General features: G+C 50.5%; 1 protein-coding gene across 1 annotated transcript in view; it reads left to right on the top strand.

Annotated features, from left to right (window-relative positions):
• The window catches only part of LOC141258432 (angiopoietin-2-like), a 73,625-nt gene that overhangs the window by 46,379 nt on the left and 937 nt on the right, over positions 1-26,309 (top strand). Inside the window, exons 4-5 of the mRNA XM_073673432.1 lie at positions 9,631-9,847; positions 18,626-18,821. Coding sequence (XP_073529533.1) covers positions 9,631-9,847; positions 18,626-18,821 — 413 coding nt within the window. The remainder of the gene's footprint in view (positions 1-9,630; positions 9,848-18,625; positions 18,822-26,309) is intronic.

Here is a 26,309-nt window from a genome sequence, read left to right as displayed (position 1 = left end):
TCTTCCCCGAATCCTGGTAAGCATGGCACCCCTCATCCCCAATCCTGGTATGCATGGCACTCCTCATCCCCCAATCCTGGTATGCATGATACCCCTCATACCTCAATCCTGGTATGCATGGTACCCCTCATCCCCCAATCCTGGTATGCATGGTACCCCTCATCCCCCAATGCTGGTATGCATGGTACCCCTCATCCACCAATCCTGGTATGCATGGTACCCCTCATCCCCCAATCCTGGTATGCGTGGTACCCCTCATCCCCCAATCATGGTATGCGTGATACCCCTCATCCCCCAATCCTGGTATGCGTGGTACCCTCACCCTCAATCCTGGTATGCATGATCCCCTCACCCCCAATCCTGGTATGCATGGTCCCCTAGTCCCCAATCCAGCTATGCATGGCACCCCTCAACCCCAATCCTGGTATGAGTGGTCCCCTCATCCCCCAATCCTGGTATACATGGTCCCCCTCATCCCCCAATCCGGGTATGTATGGTACCCCTCATCCCCCAATCCTGGTATGTATGGTATCCCTCATCCCCCAATCCTGGTATACGTGGCCCCCTCATCCCCCAATCCTGGTATGCATGGTCCCCTCATCCCCCAATCCTGGTATGCATGGCACCCCTCACCCCCAATCCTGGTATGCATGGTACCCATCATCCCTATCCTGGTATGCATGGCACTCCTCACCTTCAATCCTGGTATGCATGGCACTCCTCATCCCCCAATCCTGGTATGCATGATACCCCTCATCCCTCAATCCTGGTATGCATGGTACCCCTCATCCCCCAATCCTGGTATGCATGGTACCCCTCATCCCCCAATCCTGGTATGTATGGTACCCCTCTTCCCCCATTCCTGGTATGCATGGTCCCCTGATCCCCCAATCCTGGTATGCATGGTACCCCTCATCCCTCAATCCTTGTATGCATGGTCCCCTCATCCCCCATTCCTGGTATGCATGGTCCCATCATCCCTCAATCCTGGTATGCATGGTCCCCTCACCCCCCAATCCTGGTATGCATGGTCCCCTCATCCCCCATTCCTGGTATGCATGGTCCCCTCATCCCTCCAATTCCGGTATGTGTGGCCCCCTTATCCCTAAATCCTGGTATGTATGGTACCCCTCATCCCCCATTCCTGGTATGTGTGGCCCCCTCATCCCCCAATCCTGGTATGTGTGGCCCCCTCACCCCCCAATCCTGGTATGCATGGTACCCCTCATCCCCCAATGCTGGTATGCATGGCCCCCTCATCCTCCATTCCTGGTATGCATGGTCCCCTCATCCCTCAATCCTGGTATGCATGGTCCTCTCACCCCCCAATCCTAGTATGCATGGTCCCCTCATCCCCCAATCCTGGTATGCATGGTACCCCTCACCCCCAATCCTGGTATTCATAGTCCCCTAATCCCCAATCCAGCTGTGCATGGCACCCCTCATTCCCGAATCCTGGTATGAGTGGTCCCCTCATCCCCCAATCCTGGTATGCATGGCCCCCCTCATCCCCCAATCCTGGTATGCATGGCACCCCTCACCTCCAATCCTGGTATGCATGGCACCTCTCACCACTAATCCTGGTACGCATGGCACCCCTCACCTCCAATCCTGGTATACATGGCACCCCTCACCTCCCATCCTGGTATGCATGGCACCCCTCACCCCCAATCCTGTATGCATGGCACCCCTCACCCCCAATCCTGGTATGCATGGCACCCCTCATCCCCAATACTGGCATGCATGGTGCCCCTCATTCTGGCATGCATAGCTCCCTCATCCTGGTATGCATGGTTCCCCTCATCCCTATCCTGGTATACATGGTACCCCTCATCCCTATCCAGGTATGCATGGCCCCTCATCCAAATCCTGGTATGCATGGCCCCCCCAGATCCCTATCCTGGTATACATGGTACCCCTCATCCCCCAATCCTGGTATGCATGGTACCCCTCATCCCCTAATCCTGGTATGCATGATACCCCTCACCCCTCAATCCTGGTATGCATGGTTCTCTCACTTCTCAATCCTGGTATGCATGGCACCCCTCTTCCCCCAATCCTGGTATGCATGGCACCCCTCATCCCCAATCCTGGTATGCATGGCACTCCTCATCCCCCAATCCTGGTATGCATGGTACCCCTCATCCCCCAATCCTGGTATGCATTGTACCCCTCATCCCCCAATCCTGGTATGCATGGCACCCCTCATCCCTCAATCCTGGTATGCATGGTCCCCTCATCCCCCATTCCTGGTATGCATGGTCCCCTCATCCCTCAATCCTGGTATGCATAGTCCCCTCATCCCCCATTCCTGGTATGCATGGTCCCCTCATCCCTCAATCCTGGTATGCATGGTTCCCTCATCCCCCATTCCTGGTATGCATGGTCCCCTCATCCCCCCAATTCTGGTATGTGTGGCCCCATCATCCCTAAATCCTGGTATGTATGGTACCCCTCACCCCCCAATCCTAGTATGTGTGGCCCCCTCATCCCCCAATCCTGGTATGTGTGGCCCCCTCATCCCCCAATCCTGGTATGTGTGGCCCCCTCACCCCCCAATCCTGGTATGCATGGTACCCCTCATCCCCCAATGCTGGTATGCATGGCCCCCTCATCCCCCATTCCTGGTATGCATGGTCCCCTCATCCCTCAATCCTGGTATGCATGGTCCCCTCACCCCCCCAATCCTGGTATGCATGGTCCCCTCATTCCCCAATCCTGGTATGTGTGGTACCCTCACCCCCAATCCTGTTATGCATGGTACCCCTCACCCCCTATTCTGGTATGCATAGTCCCCTAATCCCCAATCCAGCTATGCATGGCACCCCTCATTCCCGAATCCTGGTATGAGTGGTCCCCTCATCCCCGAATCGTGGTATGCATGGCCCCCCTCATCCCCCAATCCTGGTATGCATGGTCCCCTCATCCCCCAATCCTCGTATGCATGGTACCCCTCATCACCCTAATCCTGGTATGCATGGTATCCTCTGCACACATACAAAAAAAAAATAAACACTTATACTCACCTTTCTTCCCTGTGCTCCAGCGCTCCCTCATCCTGGTATGCATGGCCCCTCATCCCAATCCTGGTATGCATGGCCCCCCAGATCCCTATCCTGGTATGCATGGTACCCCTCATCCCTCAATCCTGGTATGCATGGTACCCCTCATCCCCCAATCCTGGTATGCATGACACCCCTCACCGCTCAATACTGGTATGCATGGTACCCCTCACCTCTCAATCCTGGTATGTATGGCACCCCTCTTCCCCGAATCCTGGTAAGCATGGCACCCCTCATCCCCCAATCCTGGTATGCATGGTACCCCTCATCCCCCAATGCTGGTATGCATGGTACCCCTCATCCACCAATCCTGGTATGCATGGTACCCCTCATCCCCCAATCCTGGTATGCGTGGTACCCCTCATCCCCCAATCATGGTATGCGTGGTACCCTCACCCTCAATCCTGGTATGCATGATCCCCTCACCCCCAATCCTGGTATGCATGGTCCCCTAGTCCCCAATCCAGCTATGCATTGCACCCCTCAAACCCAATCCTGGTATGAGTGGTCCCCTCATCCCCCAATCCTGGTATACATGGTCCCCCTCATCCCCCAATCCGGGTATGTATGGTACCCCTCATCCCCCAATCCTGGTATGTATGGTATCCCTCATCCCCCAATCCTGGTATACGTGGCCCCCTCATCCCCCAATCCTGGTATGCATGGTCCCCTCATCCCCCAATCCTGGTATGCATGGCACCCCTCACCCCCAATCCTGGTATGCATGGCATCCATCATCCCTATCCTGGTATGCATGGCACTCCTCACCTTCAATCCTGGTATGCATGGCACCCCTCACCTCCAATCCTGGTATGCATGGCACCTCTCACCACTAATCCTGGTACGCATGGCACCCCTCACCTCCATTCCTGGTATACATGGCACCCCTCACCTCCCTTCCTGGTATGCATGGCACCCCTCACCCCCAATCCTGTATGCATGGCACCCCTCACCCCCAATCCTGGTATGCATGGCACCCCTCATCCCCAATACTGGCATGCATGGTGCCCCTCATTCTGGCATGCATGGCTCCCTCATCCTGGTATGCATGGTTCCCCTCATCCCTATCCTGGTATACATGGTACCCCTCATCCCTATCCAGGTATGCATGGCCCCTCATCCGAATCCTGGTATGCATGGCCCCCCCAGATCCCAATCCTGATATACATGGTACCCCTCATCCCCCAATCCTGGTATGCATGGTACCCCTCATCCCCTAATCCTAGTATGCATGATACCCCTCACCCCTCAATCCTGGTATGCATGATACCCCTCACCGCTCAATCCTGGTATGCATGGTACCCCTCACCTCTCAATCCTGGTATGTATGGCACCCCTCTTCCCCGAATCCTGGTAAGCATGGCACCCCTCATCCCCAATCCTGGTATACATGGCACTCCTCATCCCCCAATCCTGGTATGCATGATACCCCTCATCCCTCAATCCTGGTATGCATGGTACCCCTCATCCCCCAATCCTGGTATGCATGGTACCCCTCATCCCCCAATCCTGGTATGTATGGTACCCCTCATCCCCCATTCCTGGTATGCATGGTCCCCTCATCCCCCAATCCTGGTATGCATGGTACCCCTCATCCCTCAATCCTTGTATGCATGGTCCCCTCATCCCCCATTCCTGGCATGCATGGTCCCATCATCCCTCAATCCTGGTATGCATGGTCCCCTCACCCCCCAATCCTGGTATGCATGGTCCCCTCATCCCCCATTCCTGGTATGCATGGTCCCCTCATCCCTCCAATTCTGGTATGTGTGGCCCCCTTATCCCTAAATCCTGGTATGTATGGTACCCCTCATCCCCCATTCCTGGTATGTGTGGCCCCCTCATCCCCCAATCCTGGCATGTGTGGCTCCCTCATCCCCCAATCCTGGTATGTGTGGCCCCCTCACCCCCCAATCCTGGTATGCATGGTACCCCTCATCCCCCAATGCTGGTATGCATGGCCCCCTCATCCCCCATTCCTGGTATGCATGGTCCCCTCATCCCTCAATCCTGGTATGCATGGTCCTCTCACCCCCCAATCCTAGTATGCATGGTCCCCTCATCACCCAATCCTGGTATGCATGGTACCCCTCACCCCCAATCCTGGTATTCATAGTCCCCTAATCCCCAATCCAGCTATGCATGGCACCCCTCATTCCCGAATCCTGGTATGAGTGGTCCCCTCATCCCCCAATCCTGGTATGCATGGCCCCCCTCATCCCCCAATCCTGGTATGCATGGCACCCCTCACCTCCAATCCTGGTATGCATGGCACCTCTCACCACTAATCCTGGTACGCATGGCACCCCTCACCTCCAATCCTGGTATACATGGCACCCCTCACCTCCCATCCTGGTATGCATGGCACCCCTCACCCCCAATCCTGTATGCATGGCACCCCTCACCCCCAATCCTGGTATGCATGGCACCTCTCATCCCCAATACTGGCATGCATGGTGCCCCTCATCCTGGTATGCATGGTTCCCCTCATCCCTATCCTGGTATACATGGTACCCCTCATCCCTATCCAGGTATGCATGGCCCCTCATCCGAATCCTGGTATGCATGGCCCCCCCAGATCCCTATCCTGGTATACATGGTACCCCTCATTCCCCAATCCTGGTATGCATGGTACCTCTCATCCCCAATCCTGGTATGCATGATACCCCTCAATCCTGGTATGCATGGTTCTCTCACTTCTCAATCCTGGTATGTATGGCACCCCTCTTCCCCCAATCCTGGTATGCATGGCACCCCTCATCCCCAATCCTGGTATGCATGGCACTCCTCATCCCCCAATCCTGGTATGCATGGTACCCTCATCCCCCAATCCTGGTATGCATGGTACCCCTCATCCCCCAATCCTGGTATGCATGGCACCCCTCATCCCTCAATCCTGGTATGCATGGTCCCCTCATCCCCCATTCCTGGTATGCATGGTCCCCTCATCCCTCAATCCTGGTATGCATAGTCCCCTCATCCCCCATTCCTGGTATGCATGGTCCCCTCATCCCTCAATCCTGGTATGCATGGTTCCCTCATCCCCCATTCCTGGTATGCATGGTCCCCTCATCCCCCCAATTCTGGTATGTGTGGCCCCCTCATCCCTAAATCCTGGTATGTATGGTACCCCTCACCCCCCAATCCTGGTATGTGTGGCCCCCTCATCCCTCAATCCTGATATGTGTGGCCCCCTCATCCCCCAATCCTGATATGTGTGGCCCCCTCATCCCCCAATCCTGGTATGTGTGGCACCCTCACCCCCCAATCCTGGTATGCATGGTACCCCTCATCCCCCAATGCTGGTATGCATGGCTCCCTCATCCCCCATTCCTGGTATGCATGGTCCCCTCATCCCTCAACCCTGGTATGCATGGTCCCCTCACCCCCTCATCCCTCAATCCTGGTATGCATGGTCCCCTCACCCCCCCAATCCTGGTATGCATGGTCCCCTCATCACCCAATCCTGGTATGTGTGGTACCCTCACCCCCAATCCTGGTATGCATGGTACCCCTCACCCCCTATTCTGGTATGCATAGTCCCCTAATCCCCAATCCAGCTATGCATGGCACCCCTCATTCCCGAATCCTGGTATGAGTGGTCCCCTCATCCCCCAATCCTGGTATGCATGGCCCCCCTCATCCCCCAATCCTGGTATGCATGGTCCCCTCATCCCCTAATCCTGGTATGCATGGTACCCCTCATCCCCCTAATCCTGGGATGCATGGTATCCTCTGCACGCATACAAAAAAAAATAAACACTTATACTCACCTTTCTTCCCTGTGCTCCAGCGCTCCATCATCCTGGTATGCATGGCCCCTCATCCGAATCCTGGTATGCATGGCCCCCCAGATCCCTATCCTGGTATGCATGGTACCCCTCATCCCTCAATCCTGGTATGCATGGTACCCCTCATCCCCCAATCCTGGTATGCATGATACCCCTCACCGCTCAATCCTGGTATGCATGATACCCCTCACCGCTCAATCCTGGTATGCATGGTACCCCTCACCTCTCAATCCTGGTATGTATGGCACCCCTCTTCCCCGAATCCTGGTAAGCATGGCACCCCTCATCCCCAATCCTGGTATGCATGGCACTCCTCATCCCCCAATCCTGGTATGCATGATACCCCTCATCCCTCAATCCTGGTATGCATGGTACCCCTCATCCCCCAATCCTGGTATGCATGGTACCCCTCATCCCCCAATCCTGGTATGTATGGTACCCCTCATCCCCCATTCCTGGTATGCATGGTCCACTCATCCCCCAATCCTGGTATGCATGGTACCCCTCATCCCTCAATCCTTGTATGCATGGTCCCATCATCCCCCATTCCTGGTATGCATGGTCCCATCATCCCTCAATCCTGGTATGCATGGTCCCCTCACCCCCCAATCCTGGTATGCATGGTCCCCTCATCCCCCATTCCTGGTATGCATGGTCCCCTCATCCCTCCAATTCTGGTATGTGTGGCCCCCTTATCCCTAAATCCTGGTATGTATGGTACCCCTCATCCCCCAATCCTGGTATGTGTGGCCCCCTCATCCCCCAATCCTGGTATGTGTGGCTCCCTCATCCCCCAATCCTGGTATGTGTGGCTCCCTCATCCCCCAATCCTGGTATGTGTGGCCCCCTCACCCCCCAATCCTGGTATGCATGGTACCCCTCATCCCCCATTCCTGGTATGCATGGTCCCCTCATCCCTCAATCCTGGTATGCATGGTCCCCTCACCCCCCAATCCTAGTATGCATGGTCCCCTCATCCCCCAATCCTGGTATGCATGGTACCCCTCACCCCCAATCCTGGTATTCATAGTCCCCTAATCCCCAATCCAGCTATGCATGGCACCCCTCATTCCCGAATCCTGGTATGAGTGGTCCCCTCATCCCCCAATCCTGGTATGCATGGCCCCCCTCATCCCCCAATCCTGGTATGTATGGTACCCCTCATCCCCCAATCCTGGTATGTATGTTACCCCTCATCCCCCAATCCTGGTATACGTGGCCCCCTCATCCCCCAATCCTGGTATGCATGGTCCCCTCATCCCCCAATCCTGGTATGCATGGTACCCCTCATCCCCCTAATCCTGGTATGCATGGTATCCTCTGCACACATACAAAAAAAATAAAAACTTATACTCACCTTTCTTCCCTGTGCTCCAGCGCTGCTGTGTCCTCTTCTGCCGGAGGCCGGGGGAGGAGTGCGGCTCTGGAGCACAGCTCTATGTGGCGCCATTTTGCTGAAGACACACTGTAAATGTGTCTTCAGTAAAATGGCGCCGGATATTGCTAAGCGCATGCGCCGATTCCGATGGCTTCACTCCGCCCATGGTCTCCAGCCAGAAGAGAGGCGCCAAGGCAATGCTCCTCCTGGTCAGGTAAGTATGTAAGTATGGCGTCAGAGATCGTGGTATGCGTTCAGTGTCTACTCATACCGCGATCTCCAGCGCCATACACCTCCTCTTACATGTAACGGCTACAAGCGTTCTTCTGTCTGGAGCCAGACTGCACGTCGCGCATGCGCAGTCTATAGAGGCTTCAGACAGAGGGACGCTTGGCCGGTTATATTATAGATGTCACGCTGAGGAGAAGGGCGGCCATATTACTATATATATTACTATAACATCACTGAGGAGAAGGCGAGGCCATATTACTATATATATTACTATATCACACTGAAAAGAAGGGCGGCCATATTACTATATATACTACTATGTCACACTGAGGAGAAGGGTGGCTATATTACTATGTATATTACTATATCATCACTGAGGAGAAGGGTGGCTATATTACTATATATATTATTATATCATCACTGAGGAAAAGGGCGGTCATATTACTATATATACTACTATGTCACACTGAGGAGAAGGGCGGCCATATTACTATATATATTACTATATCACACTGAGGAGAAGGGTGGCCATATTACTATATATATTACTATATCACACTAAGGAGAAGAGCGGCCATATTACTATATATATTACTATATCACACTGAGGAGAAGGGCAGCCATATTACTATATATATTACTATATCACACTGAGGAGAAGGGTGGCCATATTACTATATATATTACTATATCACACTAAGGAGAAGAGCGGCCATATTACTATATATATTACTATATCACACTGAGGAAAAGGGCGGTCATATTACTATATATACTACTATGTCACACTGAGGAGAAGGGCGGCCATATTACTATATATATTACTATATCACACTGAGGAGAAGGGCGGCCATATTACTATATATATTACTATATCACACTGAGGAGAAGGGCAGCCATATTACTATATATATTACTATATCATCACTGACTAGAAGGGCGGTCATATTACTATATATACTACTATGTCACACTGAGGAGAAGGGCGGCCATATTACTATATATATTACTATATCACCACTGAGGAGAAGGGCGGCCATATTACTATCTACTGTATATTACTACATCACCACTGATGAGAAGGGCGGCCATAATATAAATATATTATACATCACCACTGAGGAGAAGGTATATACCGCTTCATTATTCTCTTCCTCTTTTCTGTAAGGAGGGGGGTGGACAGTGATTCAGAGACGTCGAGACGGGTCGATCAGTTTCAACCGCACCTGGAAAGAATACAAAGAAGGATTTGGTGACCCGAACAATGAATTCTGGCTCGGAAATGAAAATATCCATAAAATCACCAGCAAAGGGGGATATACACTGAGGATAGAGCTGGAGGACTGGGACCGGGAGCACAAGTCTGCAAACTACAGAGAGTTCAGGTAAGAGGCGGAGGAATGTAAGAATGTGATTGTACAGTAGGGGGCACTGGCGGGCCTTCAGTAAAGTCAAAGCTTCAGGAATCAAATAATTATCCTCTTTGTATTATCGGGACATAGTAGATAAGTTGGTAGATAAAATAGACAGATATGAGATGGATAAATAATATATAGATAATAGATAGATAAATACAGTGGTGGCCAAAAGTATTGGCACCCCTGCAATTCTGTCAGATAATACTCAGTTTCTTCCTGAAAATGATTGCAATCACAAATTCTTTGGTCTTATTATCTTCATTTAATGAAGCAAAAATCAAATCATTGATCATTTCACACAAAATTCCAAAAATTGGCCAGACAAAAGTATTGGCACCCTCAGCCTAATACTTGGTTGCACAACCTTTAGCCAAAATAACTGCGAACAACCGCTTCCGGTAACCATCAATGAGTTTCTTACAATGCTCTGCTGGAATTGTAGACCATTCTTCTTTGGCAAACTGCTCCAGGTCCCTGATATTTGAAGGGTGCCTTCTCCAAACTGCCATTTTGAGATCTCTCCACAGGTGTTCTATGGGATTCAGGTCTGGACTCATTGCTGGCCACCTTAGAAGTCTCCAGTGCTTTCTCTCAAACCATTTTATAGTGCTTTTGGAAGTGTGTTTTGGGTCATTGTCCTGCTGGAAGACCCATGACCTGTGAGGGAGACCCAGCTTTCTCACACTGGGCCCTACATTATGCTGCAAAATTTGTTGGTAGTCTTCAGACTTCATAATGCCATGCACACGGTCAAGCAGTCCAGTGCCAGAGGCAGCAAAGCTACCCCAAAACATCAGGGAACCTCCGCCATGTTTGACTGTAGGGACCGTGTTCTTTTCTTTGAATGCCTCTTTTTTTTCCTGTACACTCTATGTTGATGCTTTTTCCCAAAAAGCTCTACCTTTGTCTCATCTGACCAGAGAACATTCTTCCAAAACGTTTTAGGCTTTCTCAGGTAAGTTTTGGCAAACTCCAGCCTGGCTTTTTTATGTCTCGGGGTAAGAAGTGGGGTCTTCCTGGGTATCCTACCATACAGTCCCTTTTCATTCAGACGCCGACGGATAGTACGGGTTGACACTGTTGTACCCTCGGACTGCAGGGCAGCTTGAACTTGTTTGGATGTTAGTCGAGGTTCTTTATCCACCATCCGCACAATCTTGCGTTGAAATCTCTCGTCAATTTTTCTTTTCCGTCCACATCTAGGGAGGTTAGCCACAGTGCCATGGGCTTTACACTTCTTGATGACACTGCGCACGGAAGACACAGGAACATTCAGGTCTTTGGAGATGGACTTGTAGCCTTGAGATTGCTCATGCTTCCTCACAATTTGGTTTCTCAAGTCCTCAGACAGTTCTTTGGTCTTCTTTCTTTTCTCCAAGCTCAATGTGGTACACACAAGGACACAGGACAGAGGTTGAGTCAACTTTAAACCATGTTAACAGGCTGCAAGTGTGATTTAGTTATTGCCAACACCTGTTAGGTGCCACAGGTAAGTTACAGGTGCTGTTAATTACACCAATTAGAGAAGCATCACATGATTTTTCAAACAGTGCCAATACTTTTGTCCACCCCCTTTTTTAGGTTTGGTGTGGAATTATATCCAATTTGGCTTTAGGACAATTATTTTTGTGTTTTTTCATTGAAGACAAATTAAATGAAGATAATAAGACCAAAGAATTTGTGATTGCAATTGTTGTCTCTGAATTTTGGGTCTTCTATCCTTTGGATTACGAGCTCGGAGAGAATGAAGACACAGGACATGATGTTTGTGTCTAAACATACTCTAAAAACTTTATTACAAAACACAGGACTAATATACACCCTAAAGGCAGGAAACGGATTTGCCATATATGGTTCGATTATACAGTTTAGCTGAACAAGCGAAAAAAGCTAGTTTCTGTATGCTTTAAAATATTTAATTAGACTTATCTAGTTAGCAAGGTCATTTCATCTTTCTGCAAGAACACATTATTGCTACAAGAAGAAACATCTGGCCAGGGAGAATCACTTTATCTTCTCCCAAGGACACGCTATTGATACAAGAAGGAACATTCATAGCTGTTGTTTTCACCTAAAATAACTGTCAGACTTATATAGCATAGATGGGGCCTTTAAACTTGAGGGACTCCATCTTCTGCTATAATATTCCATCCTTTTGTTCCTTCATTTATCAATACGAATTTCTATGTTTTCTTTTAGTACAACGCTGAATACACATTAGAAAAAGATTAAAAACCAAATAAACCGCAAGACACATTAGCAAAACCTGTAAAATAGCTTGTACTATACCAGCCAACCACCCACCAATACCTTTAAACCAATTTGCGGGATTTAGAAAGGAAAATCTCTGTGTGGAATTATTGGCCAAAGTATCTGAACAGTTCACTCAAAAGTTTATCTCTTCCCATGAGACCGGGACAGCGAGAAAGGGTATGCTAGTGGACGTCACAGGGGCATGTGTACACATCCAACAATTAGCAATGGTCTGGTTTTGCTCCTTTAGTCCATCGATTAGAGCAAGATGGTGTCTAATGAATCTATTGTCGTCTCCATCCATGGTGCCTAACCTAGTCCATGCACCTGTGGTCGCAAGTATGCAGGTAAGTATAAACAATGTCTTCATTCTTTGTCCGCTGATTCTCCTAGTATCTTTTTGCAATGGGACGCGTGGATCCAGGCCTCTTTTCCCTCTAGCTTAACGGCTGTACTTGTGGTCAGCAGAACTTGAAAGGGTCCGTCAAACCGTGGATCTAGGCTTTTCCTCACGTGTCTTTTTATAACCACCCAGTCTCCAGGTTGCAGCGTATGGCTGCTAGAGTCTTGATCTGGATCTGGAAGAGAACTGAAGACATTATCATGTACTTGCTTAATCTTTTTGTGTAAAGCCCTCACGTAGGAACTTAGCACATGGTTATTCATTTCTAATGCTTGCGGATAGAAACACCCTAGGCTGGGTACGTTGCCAAACAATATCTCATATGGAGAGAGTCCAGTCTTTCTATTAGGCGTGTATCTTACTGAAAACAGAGCAAGCGGTAAACAGTCCGGCCATGGTTTTCCTGTCTCAGCCATGGCTTTCTGAATTTTTAATTTCAATGTCCCATTCAGTCTTTCCACTTTACCACTACTTTGTGGGTGATATGGGGTATGGAATGCTTGTTGAATTCCTAGAGGTGACATGACTTCATTCATTATTTCACCTGTGAAGTGTGTACCTCTGTCACTCTCAATTACCTCTGGTACCCCATACCTGCAGACCACCTCCGCAAGCAGTTTCTTTGCGGTTGCCGCAGCCGTGGCTTTGGCAATCTGGAAAGCCTCTGGCCATCCTGACAACAAATCAATACAGACCAACACATATTCCCATGATCCTGACTTTGGCAGCTGAATATAATCAATTTGCAGTCTCTGGAATGGATGGAGGGGCCGGGGGTTTGTGTTTGGGTGGTGTTTTAACTACTCTACCCTGATTATGTGTAGCAGATATCATGCACCCTTGTACCAGGTTTTCAATACAGGTGGAGAATCCTGGTGCCACCCAATGTTTCTGCATCACACTCATCACACCCGTTTTAGATTGGTGTGTCGGCCCATGTAGTATCTGGGCAGCTGCTGGGTACAGTGCCCTTGGAAGGCATCATTGTGTCCCTTTCCCCCATACCCCATTTGCTTCATTCAGACATGCACCTTCCTTTAACCACTTATCAACCTCCTCCTTTTGAGCCTGAGCCTGCATTTGGGATAAGATGTCCTCCGACACAAAGGGGTTTTTAGGGGCACTTAACTGACGTACTGTTGACCCTTGTTGCGGCTTACAGGCTGCTGTTTTTGCTGCTGCATCTGCCATCGCGTTTCCTCTGCTTACCTGGTCGGTGCGTCTGGTATGTGCTCTTACCTTTATGACAGCTACTTGTTTAGGTAGTTGTAGCGCATCAATTAACTGCTGGACCGCATCAGCATTCTTAATGGGGTGTCCTGCTGCCGTCAGGAAACCTCTTGACTTCCATATTGGACCAAAATCATGCAGTATACCGAATGCGTACCTAGAATCTGTGTAAATGTTAACAATACTACCTTCCGCTAGTTTACAGGCCTCGGTTAGGGCCCTAAGTTCAGCTTCTTGAGCCGACTGGTGTGGGAGCATTGGTTCTGCCTTGATTACTGCATTGAGGGAGACAACTGCATATCCAGTATGGAAGGTATCTGAATCGTCCTGATGATGGGATCCATCTACAAAAAATTCAAAATCTGCATTTTGTAATTCATGTTCAAATACAGTAGGTAAACCTGCCGTTTCTTGTGCCATCATTTGTACACAGTCATGAGGAACTTCCTCTCTTGGATCTTCCTTAAAAAGCACAGTACCTGACTCCTCCTTTAGATCCGAGAGAGGTAACAAAGTTGCTGGGTTCAGAGTAGTACACCTCTGTAAAGAAACATTGGGAGGCATTAACAGTGCACATTGTAACCTGAGATGACGTGCTGCTGAGAGGTGAGCGGGTTGCACTTGGTTCAATATAGTGTAGACATCATGAGGTGTTAGAACGGTGAGCGGGTGGTCAAGAACAATGTCTGTGGATTTATGGAGTAATAGTCCAACAGCATGCCGAGCACGTACACAGGATGGTGCACCTCTGGCTACCGCATCTAATCTACCACTAAAGTAGGCAACAGGTCTCTGATTATCACCGTGTGTTTGAGTTAAAACTCCTGCTGCATGTCCAGCTTGTTCATGAAGGTACAGAGTAAATGGGAGCTCATAGTTAGGGGTACCCAAAGCTGGAGCGGCCAAAATACGGTTCTTGACAGAATAAAAACAGTCTATTGCCTCTGGTGTTAGTACAAAAGGTGTTGGAGTAAGACAGTCATAGAGGGGCTGCATCAAAATAGAGACGGCATGAATCCACTGTCTGCAATAGGAAACAAGTGCAAGAAAAGTTCTGAGGGCTGCAACATTAATGGGGACGGTGAATGCCTGTACTGCTAGTTTACGTGCATTTGTTAAATGACGAGCTCCTGGTGTAATGCAATGTCCCAAAAAGGTGACTGAAGATTTACAAAACTGAAGCTTATCTTTCGATGCCTTGCAGCCAGCGTGATAGAGAAACAACATAAGCGATATAGTTGCACTATGACATTGTTTCCTGGAGGGGGCACAAATGAGCAGGTCATCGACATATTGCAAAACAACGATATGTGGTTCAGACCATCCCTCCAGTATTTCCTGCAGACTTGCAGTGTACATTGTGGGTGAATTCTGGGCACCCTGTGGCAACACTGTCCATGTATATTGACTACCCTGGAATGTGAAAGCAAACAGGTACTGGCAGTCAGGATGTAATGGTACACTGAAAAATGCATTTGCCAAATCAACCACTGAAAAACAAAGAGAGTTAGAAGGTATCTGTGACAGGAGAGTATGCGGGTTGGGCACAACTGGTGTTAGAAGTTCTGTGGCTTTGTTAACCAACCGGAGGTCATGGACCATTCTATATGGGGCTGGTTGTCCTGGCACACTCTTTTTCTTTACTGGGAACAGGGGAGTGTTGCAAGGGGACTGGGTTTTGACTAGGACTCCTCTCTGTAGTAATTTTTGGACCTGCTGGGCTATGGCATTCTCCTGAGCCGAGCTAAGGGGATACTGCTTCTGTTGAGGCAAGATGGCTCCTGGTTTTAATTTCACCATTACTGGTTGAACTCTTAACCTACCAACATCTGTTTTGTCTGAGGCCCAAAAATCATGTGGCACAGCCTGCTCCAATATCGGGGGAAACTCATTTGTCTCTTCTATGCTGGCAATATCTAGTGACATAATTTTGCAAAGGGTACTTGGTTTTAAACCTGGGGTCATGGTGACAGTGCCATCGGGATGATACTCAATATGTGCTTGTAATTGGGACAACACATCATTTCCCAATAGATTACATTGGCCTTGGGGCGATACCATGAGCTGGCTATGTACAGTAGCTCCTTGAATTTGCAGGGGAATTCTCTTAGTGACAGGGAGCAGGACAGACGGGGAATTGAAGGGGGTGGCAATGACATGATGTGAAAAATCAGTGTCAGTATATGGCCAATCACCTCGCGTAATTACTGAATTGTCGGCCCCCGTATCTACTTGGAAATTGATTTCATGTCCCCCTGGTAGGTTCACCTGCACTATACAACTGGGAGTTGGGGGTAAGGAGATGAGGGGGTTCATGTGCAAGCTACCCTCATCCTATGGGGGCGTTGTTTGGTCGGCTGGAGGACCCGTACTCTGAGCATTTGGATACGGGTTGGTCCTACAGTTCTTTCTAAAATGTCCTGGCTTTTTACATCCGTAACACAGTTTCTGTCCTCCTCCTTCAGTCCGTCCTCTGCCTCTGTTCTTTCTGGGGGTCGTCTCTACTATATGTATTCTGGCAGCTCTTTTTGCCTGCGCTATGTCATGCTGTGCCCCCTGAGCTATTCTAGCTAAATCTTCTGCCTTCACTGATCTCCAGTCTGGTCTACTTGCTTTTACCTTCTCTGCAATCTCCTTCTTTAGTCCATTCATGAAAGCACTTGCTAATACCCTCTCACTAGTCTTATTCCCGGGGTTGAACCCCATTTCTGACCAGGTTTTCTTTAGTGCATAGAAATAATCCTTAGGATCTTCCTCCTTCCCTTGCACTCTATCTTCTAGTGTAACTTTCTTTTCTGCTTGCCTGTCTTGACATGCTTTTACCAATGCTGCTGCGAATAGGACTCCAGCTGCTGCATCATTAGATTCTGCATCTAAGGGTCCGGTCCTATTGGCATACTGTTTTTTTGTCTCATCTATCAACCTATCATAGCGGGCTTCATCTGCCAATTTTCCCTTAATTACCCCCTGCAGATCTATTCTAGTGGCATGGTACGTATCCTGTATGGTGGTGATCATTCTAGCAAAACCCATAGGGGACTGGGATGGGTCTGGCAGCTGGGAGATCAGTGCCAACTGCTCTGAAGGACTCCATGGTCTATACATTAACATTGTGCGAGCTTCCTGACCTGGAACCACTGCATCCCCCCCTGCTGCTGCTGCTGCTCCCGGTGCTCCTGGCACAACTACCGTCCTCATTGGGAATTGTCTAGCTGGGTGGGGTCTCAGTCCTCCGCATGCCACACAGATGTCTACTGTCAAGGGATTCTGCTGTCCACATCTGGGGCAAACCCAACATTTAGGTTCTTGAGAATTCTGGTACTGGGGTGGGGGTGACGTCGGGAGCGGACAGGGAGGAAAATCTGTCATTCCGGTTTTTGTCAGTCTGTAACGTCCGTCTCTTAATTCTTCAATCTTTCCTTCAAAATAAGCGCATGCATTCATCCATACATCCACTGTCCCTAACAGACCCTTATCTTTCAACCATCCATGATAGCAGTTAAAGAAGGATTTCCATTTCTCTCCATTCATCTCTCCATTCTCATTCATTCCCGCTTTACACAATATTTTGTCAATTCCAATCAGTGCCTGTTTCCCTTCTCTGCGTACTACTAAGTCTTTGGCTATAATGCCTTTCTTGGCATTTTGGTTCCCCATTTTTTTCGGTTCTCCTCACCTAGAAGAGACTCCTCAGTCACTTAGACAATGGTCACTTAGACAATGGGCCACAAAGGTTTCTGAACCATTCCACTACTAGCCTCTCTAGGACTTATACGCCAGCCAGAAAAACAGACCAAAAACATCAATCCCGGGACACATCCACAACACAATCATCGGATCCATACTTTCATTCTTAAATTCTCCAAAGGATAGAAGGCAGGACTGTCAATTTATCTGAGGGATTCTACTGGTTCAAAGGGACCTGAGCCAGACAACAATCTGTTGAATTACCTGGGGAGACGACCGCTCGGAGGTGAGGGAGTCTCTTCTATGCAGTGATATAATTAGGTAGAATATAACAGTTATTCTTACCTCAGCGCTGTATATATCACCAACAGAGAGCTTCACTCGTCCCACGTCTCGGACCGGTCGAGCACCCTTGGGTAGATTAACTCAAGGTCCCTGTTCGAGGCGCCAGCTGTCGTCTCTGAATTTTGGGTCTTCTATCCTTTGGATTACGAGCTCGGAGAGAATGAAGACACAGGACAGGATGTTTGTGTCTAAACATACTCTAAAAACTTTATTACAAAACACAGGGCTAATATACACCCTAAAGGCAGGAAACGGATTTGCCATATATGGTTCGATTATACAGTTTAGCTGAACAAGCGAAAAAAGCTAGTTTCTGTATGCTTTAAAATATTTAATTAGACTTATCTAGTTAGCAAGGTCATTTCATCTTTCTGCAAGAACACATTATTGCTACAAGAAGAAACATCTGGCCAGGGAGAATCACTTTATCTTCTCCCAAGGACACGCTATTGATACAAGAAGGAACATTCATAGCTGTTGTTTTCACCTAAAATAACTGTCAGACTTGTATAGCATAGATGGGGCCTTTAAACTTGAGGGACTCCATCTTCTGCTATAACACAATCATTTTCAGGAAGAAACTGAGTATTATCTGACAGAATTGCAGGGGTGCCAATACTTTTGGCCACTACTGTAGATAGATAATAGATAATAGGTAGATAATAGATAATATATAGATAGATAATAAATAGATAGATAGATAGATAGATATAAGATACATAGATGAATAGATAATAAATAGATAATAGATAGATAGGACATAGATAGACTGATAGATATAATTACAATATATTGCACATGATTACTGTTTCTTACTTTCCTTGCAGCATAGACAATGAAGCCAACCATTACCGACTCCACGTAGCCGGGTTCAGTGGGACAGCCGAGGACTCGTTTGCTTGGTACCACAATAAAAGAAGTTTCAGCTCTCCCGGGTCTGGGAACCTCTGTGCGGACATCTCTCATGGGGGCTGGTGGTACTATCAGTGCTTCTACTCCAACCTCAATGGTGTTTACCATCTGGTAAGTGGCTTGATAGGTTGTCTGTGTAATTCAGGACAGGATGGGTGAGAGATGTTTTTATTATAACTACTGTCTAACATTTTCTTGGTGGCTGATGTTAGAAAAAAGGAGGGTAGAACATGCTGAATTTCAACATGCCCAATCTTTTTTTCTCATTGCAAAAAAGCTGCCTCTAGAAGTGTCTGTCAGCTGTATATCAAGAATACATGTGACGCGCCCCTGGGCCTGCTGTGTCGCGCAGCGTCTCGCGCACGGGGCTTACCCGGAACCGGATCAGATGAGGGTTGTAGTCTCCGAGTGGCGGGGACCCGGTCCGTGCCCAGGGAGTCAGACTCAGTGTGTGGCAGTCTTGATAGATGTTATTTGAGTGTCGACTACGCCACCCGTTGATTTGCAGCTATGGAGCTGCCGCTGCAGGGCAGACCGCTGAGGCCGGTGTAGAATTGTGCAGCGTGATAGTATAACCCCCAACGGGAGGGGTATGGCCTCAGGGCAGCCGACGTGGAAGATGGGGGTAGCAGGAACCACTCAGAGACGGTGCGGTGTAATTCAGGGTCTTTACTGGTAACAACGAAAGACCCTCCCAGAGTACTTGCTAGCGAACGGGGCCTGGTCAGTCCTTGAGCAGATGGGATCTCCCCTGGCCAGGCGGAGTTGTAGGCCTCCCAAACTGACTGTACTCTTCTGGCTACCTTGCTAGAAGCGGATATAAGTAGCCCACGTCCCTGAGTGTACTGTGTGGTGCTCACCCGTATGGCCGGTGATTCGGGGCCTTCTATTGGCTTCCGCTCCACGATGGCGGTGCTGGTCCCACACGTGTGACCGTGCCTTCGGGTTTCTGGGCCTGAGGACCTGAAATCCCCTGCCGGTCGGCTTCTGCTGCTGGGTAGGAGTTAGTCCCCACAGCCTCGGACGCCGGGTCCGGTAAGAAAGCTTCTCAGTCAGGGCGAGCTCTGCAGCTGCCAGCCCCTGACTCGTAGTAGTATTGCTCCCACTGAGCTCCAGCTGTTTCTTCCTATGACTGTCTCTTGTCTCTACTCTCCTTGACTCTTAACCCTGCTTCAGCCCCGGGTTTATATAGGGGAAGTTCTTCCCCTCCCAAGACTGGGCAGGAGGTGTGGCATGCACAGGATCCCTGACCAAAGGACCTCCCACCTGCTCTCAGACGTAATATCTCTATCACTGTGGCAACCAGACCCCTGGGGTGTCACATTCCCCCCTAGTGAAATTTAGTACTCCGGGACTAAACATATTTTTAGAAAAACATAACAAGGTATAACAATAACAATACAATAAGAAAAACACATAAGATGGTTACGGCGTGTCCGCAACCGGGTGCAGTCTTTGAAGAAAAGCAAGGTGTCCATTTCACCAAAACAGGGAGACGTAACCAGGTAGGGGTTTGTCCTACCCCGAGTCCTTAATAGTCTTTAGTCCGTCCTGGGTTACGCTCCAACTATGTACAAGGATTCCCGGTAAATCCACCAAGGACTCCTACAAATAACTAGAAACACAAAATTATACACAAGCAACAATACACAGGTAAACATAAATAAAACAATTTATACACTTCAAATCCTCCACCGTGCGGGTAACTGGCCTCTAGTGGCCCTAGTGGACCTACGGAGCTGACTGCCTAGCCCTGAACTACAGGGTGTAGGAGCTGTCAAGGGTAAACTGGGCAGCTGTCTACCGGCTCTTTGGCTCACTAGGGATATGGCAGGCTCACTGCAAGCAGAGGGTTGATCCTCCTGGTCTGCGGGTGTGGGGTCTTCTATCTCCTGGACCGGCTGTTCTTCCAGCTCTACCTGTTGCTCCGTAGGTGCTTGGGATGCTGGTTGGAGGAAGGTGAGTACGGGTACCACAACTGCACCATTGACTTGAGTCCAAGACCGAGGGAAGTCCCCGAGCACAGTACTAACCATATCTTCCCTTTCCTCTACGGGTCGATGGTCTTCTTGTTCCTCTTCAGGGTTCCTCAGTTGTTCGGGACACTTCTTCAGGTGGTCCCGGGATACAATAGCTGTGGTTTCCCCTCCGTCTTTACTGATGGTACAAACCTTCGGGTTCTCGTGGCTTGAGGGCAGTACGGTGTACGGGTCCTTTTCCCACTGGTCGTCCAACTTGTGGAGCCGTCTCTTCCTCTTCAAGACCTGCTCTCCGGGTACCAGCGGAACAGCGGGAGCATACTGGTTGTAAGTTTTCTCTTGTCTTTCCCTAGCCTGACAGAGACTTCGCTCCACGCTCTCCTGTACTCTCCGGTACTGCTGCTGCCTCTCCGTGTCCCAGTCTGTTTCTGGTGAAGTGTCCTCGGGTGTCAGGACTCCCATTTCCAGGTCAACAGGTAACTTACCAGGTCTTGCCCTCATTAGGTAAGCCGGGGTACAGTTGGTGGAACCTACCGGGATGTGGTTGTATAGGTCCACCAGATCGGGCAACTTCTCAGGCCACAGACTGTGTTCTTCCAGGGGCAACGTTTTTAAAAGATCCATTACCACCTGGTTCATTTTCTCACAAAGTCCATTAGTTTGCGGATGGTAGGGTGTCGTCCTTATCTTCCGGCAGCCATACAGATTGCAGAATTCCTGGAAGACCTCCGCTTCAAAGGCAGGTCCCTGGTCCGTCAGCACTTGGTCCGGGTACCCGTGTGGACGGCAAAAGTGCTGCTGGAAGGCTCTAGCTGCTGTTTGAGCCGTTAAGTCCTTGACGGGGACGACAACCAAGAACCGGGAGTAATGATCCACGATGGTTAACGCGTAGACGTAGCCACTTCTGCTTGGGGTCAGTTTTACATGATCCAAGGCTACCAGTTCCAACGGTTGCCGGGTGACGATGGACTGCAGGGGAGTCTTCTGGCTGGCACGGTCCTTCCTTCTCAGGTTGCACGGGCCACAGTCTCTGCACCACTTCTCAATGGTTCCCCTCATGCCTACCCAGTGGAATCGCTCGCGCAGCAGGAACTCCAGCTTCTTCCACCCGAAGTGTCCAGCTCCGTCGTGGTATGCCTCCATCACCATGGCTGCGTCTCTTCGTGGCACCACTACTTGCCAGAGTAGTTCATGCGTCCGGGAGTTAACCATTCTGCGGCACAACTTCCCCTTGTAAAGGAACAGTCGACTCTTCTCTGCCCATAGTTGTTTGGCTTCCTCCGGAGCGTCTGGTTCAAGGCAAGCCTCCGGGCGAGTCAGCATCTCCTTCACCAGTCGGACGGCAGGGTCGCTGTCTTGCGTTTCCGCCCAGTTGTAGTGAGATAAGGGGTTCAACGTAGCAGCCTGCTTACTCCTTACCCGGTGGGAATACTGGATAGTCCCATGACGGTGGAACGCAGGGAGTTCAACTTCTTCCAGTCCCTCCGGATCTTCTCCTTCGTCCGGCAGGTTGGGCATCCTGGACAGGGCATCCGCGTTGGTATTGGAGCGTCCGGCCCGGTATTTGATTGTGAACTCGTAGTTGGACAGACGGGCCATCCACCTCTGCTCCAGGGCACCGAGTCTTGCCGTGTCCAGGTGTGTCAACGGGTTGTTATCCGTGTACACGGTGAACCGGGAAGAAGCGAGGTAATGCTTAAAGCGCTCGGTGACTGCCCATACTACGGCCAGGAACTCTAGCTTAAATGAGCTGTAATTCTCGGGGTTCCTTTCGGTGGGTCGCAGTTTTCGGCTGGCGTAGGCGATTACTCGTTCCTTCCCCTGCTGGATCTGGGACAGTACGGCTCCTAGACCGATGTTACTGGCGTCGGTGTAGAGGATAAAGGGCTGGCTATAATCCGGGTACGCCAGGATTTCGTCCCCCGTGAGGGCCATCTTCAGCTGGCGGAAGGACTCTTCTTCCAGCTCCTCCCATTTGAAGGGCGGCTTCTGGTTCTTGGCCTTCCGGGACTGGCCTATCAGGAGGTCCTGCATAGGTGCTGCCTTTTTGGTGAAACCGGGAATAAACCTTCGGTAGTAGCCTACCAACCCGAGGAACTGCCGCACTTCTTTTACGCTGGAGGGGCTTGGCCATTCCTTAATTGCGGTGATCTTATCAGGGTCGGGAGCCACTCCGTCAGCGCTCACCACGTGTCCCAGGTACTGCACCTTTGGTTTAATGGAGGTGACACTTGGAGGGTTTCACCTTTAGGCCGTAACTCGCCAGAGCTTCGAACACTTCCGCCAGGTGTTTCAGGTGGTCCTCATACGTCTTGGAATATACGATGACATCGTCCAGGTACAACAAGACCGTCTCGAAGTTTCTGTGGCCCAGACAACACTCCATTAGTCGTTGGAAGGTTCCTGGTGCGTTGCAGAGTCCGAACGGCATGCAGGTGAACTCGCTAAGTCCCATCGGGGTGGTGAATGCGGTCTTCTCCCGGTCCGCCTCTGCTACAGGAACCTGCCAGTACCCGCTAGTGAGATCCAAGGTAGAGAAGAAGTTAGCAGATCTTAAAGCAGCCAATGACTCCTCTATCCTTGGTAAGGGGTACGCATCCTTGTGTGTGATACGGTTGATTTTCCGGTAATCTACACACATCCTCATGGTGTTGTCTTTTTTTTCTGACTAAGACCAGTGGAGCTGCCCAGGGGCTACAGCTATCCCTGATCACCCCAGCCTCCTTCATGTCTCTAAGCATCCCCTTGGCGTGTTGGTAGTGGGCAGGGGGTACGGGTCGATACCTCTCTTTTATAGGAGGATGGTCTCCCGTGGGGATGTGGTGTTCTACCCCCTTGACTCGCCCGAAGTCTAACGGGTGTTTACTGAACACTCTCTCGTACTCTTGAACCACCCGATAGACTCCTTGTTTCTGGTGTGCGGGAGTGGAGTCAGTACCCAGATGTAGTTGCTGACACCAGTCCTCCATGTTTTTCTTAGAGCCGTTACCTTCCTCCGGGTGAGATGGAGGCAAGGGTTCCACAGATTGTATAGAATTTTGGTTAATGGTATATAATTTAGCTAGCGTGGCATACCGGGGCAGATACACTTCCCTCTCCCCGATATTTATTATGCGAACGGGCACCCTCCCATGGCGTACATCAACCACCCCCCGTGCTGTCAAAATGGTGGGCCTACTGTCCGAGTAAACTGGTTCTACCATTGCCTGGTAATCCCTACCTCTCAGACCAATAGCTGCCCGGCACCAAATCATCATTTCACTTTTTGGGGGCATGGCAATAGGAAAAGGGTCACACATTCTTACGCTACCAATCTCACCGCCGGAGAGTTCCACCTGTTGCCGTCGCATCAGTGCCCGGATCTCTTTCTGGAGCACCCGCTGCTCGCCGGAGCTGGCGTTCTTGGCAACCTGCTGTAAAAGGAAAATCACCTCTGCAAGACAATTTTCAATTACATTAGTTCCTAGAGTTATTTTTGGGTGACTCTCATGTTTGTCAATATCTACAATGATCAGTCCCTGTGCTGCCAGTTCGACTCTACCGATTTTGATGGTCACCTCTTTAAATCCGATCTGTGGCACGGGCTGGCCATTGCTGGCGATGATACTCAAGTCGTCGTCAGGGTAGCGGGTAATATCCGAGTCATTCCAGTACTGCTTAAAGAGCACGTACGGGATGGTGGTGACCTGTGACCCGGTGTCTAGTAGGGCACTCATAGGGATGCCATCCAGTACCACAGGCAAGACTGGACGTCCTCCCACATATCTGTCGCGCCAGTTCGATGGGCCTGGTGATCTTTTTCCTGGGGGTTGGCCCTCTACCCCAGGTTGTGCCCGTTTAAAGAACAGTACCTTGCCATATATCCGGGTTGATTGCAGCGGCGGCAGATGGGTCGTCCGTCCTCGCTGTATTGGTCACTGGGTCTTCCTCTGGCCGGTGGGGTCCTCCTTGGTCGACGCCACGGGATGTCCTCCGGTCCGGATGCCAGCTGGATCTTCCCTGGGGTGGAAACCTGTAAAGACTGCACAGTTCGGGTTAGCGCAGCAACGCTCTTAGCTAGCTCTTGGACCTGATGGTGTAGGTCTGGAGCCGGGTCATTGTCCAAAGCCTGCGCATCAGCTCCCACAGGCCCTGCCGACAAGGGCGCCGCCTCCTGGTGGTAAGTAATAGCTGGGCGCCTGTGGGTCATAACGCCACCCGGTGCCGGTTCTCGGAGCACCCGGATGGCTCTGTCCTTGAACTGTGCAAAGCCCAGATGGGGATCCTGTAAGGCCATCGCCCGCAACTGAGTTCGGTGGGCATTACAATACAGTCCCTCTATAAATTGTTCGGTCAACAGCCTGTCCTCATTTCCCACTCCATCAGGGTCGGTCTGCTTAATGGCCCTCAGGGCCTCTTGTAGGTTTAGTGCATAGTCCCTTATACTCTCATGCGCTCGCTGCTTGCACCCGTAGAATCTAAGCTTAATCTCGGCTGAGGTGCGGGTATCAAAGGTATCCTTCAGCCGGGTTAGTATCCCTGCGACAGTCTTCCTCCCAGGTGGCCAGGATTTTACTTCCCTTTTGGCTGCCCCGGTTAGTTGGGCCACCAGGATGCTCACTTTTTGCTCTTCTGTGAGGGGGTACACCTGGAAGAGGCTATCCAGCTTTTCTCTAAAGTCATGCAGGGTATGTGACTCCCCTGAGTACTGGGGTAGCCAAGCGGCTCCCGGGATATAGGGCATGGTGAAGGGCATAACTGCAGCAGCGGTGGCGCTGGCGGGGGTTGAGGCAGTGAAGCTCTCCTCCGTATCCGACATCTTCCTCCCCCCTAGTGGACCGTGGCCTACCTTGCGATGATCCTGTTCCGTAGGCCGCGGCTCCGCAGTAGATCGTCAGGGTTGAGGACCTTCCGTCGCGCTCCGGTGACGTCGGCGTCTGCTGGGCTCCTTCCAGGACCTTACGCAACGTCCGGACGTGAGGCGGGGCTTCAGTTCTCGCGCGCTTTCGAAGTCCACGCCCCTCTTCTTCCCGCGCGGCGTCCTCAAGATGGCGTCCAATGGCGGGAAAACTCCACGGATGGCGGGAAGAAGGCCGAAGATGGCGTCGGATGGCGGGAAAACTTCGCGGATGGCGGGAAGAAGGCAGAAGATGGCGCCGGATGGCGGGAAACCTCACCACTGGTAAGTTTGAACAGTCTTTGCTTTTCAGGCACGCAGTACCCGGTGGTTGAGGGCACGAAATCCTGCCGACTACGCCAAAGTTGACGCGCCCCTGGGCCTGCTGTGTCGCGCAGCGTCTCGCGCACGGGGCTTACCCGGAACCGGATCAGATGAGGGTTGTAGTCTCCGAGTGGCGGGGACCCGGTCCGTGCCCAGGGAGTCAGACTCAGTGTGTGGCAGTCTTGATAGATGTTATTTGAGTGTCGACTACGCCACCCGTTGATTTGCAGCTATGGAGCTGCCGCTGCAGGGCAGACCGCTGAGGCCGGTGTAGAATTGTGCAGCGTGATAGTATAACCCCCAACGGGAGGGGTATGGCCTCAGGGCAGCCGACGTGGAAGATGGGGGTAGCAGGAACCACTCAGAGACGGTGCGGTGTAATTCAGGGTCTTTACTGGTAACAACGATAGACCCTCCCGG

The sequence above is a fragment of the Phyllobates terribilis genome, unplaced genomic scaffold (genome assembly GCF_046119375.1).
Source record: "Phyllobates terribilis strain yellow unplaced genomic scaffold, ASM4611937v1 Scaffold_3__8_contigs__length_932513732, whole genome shotgun sequence".
Classification (NCBI taxonomy): Eukaryota; Metazoa; Chordata; class Amphibia; order Anura; family Dendrobatidae; genus Phyllobates; species Phyllobates terribilis.
Note: the sequence above shows the minus strand (reverse complement) of the source record. Positions and strands in the feature narration are given on the sequence as shown.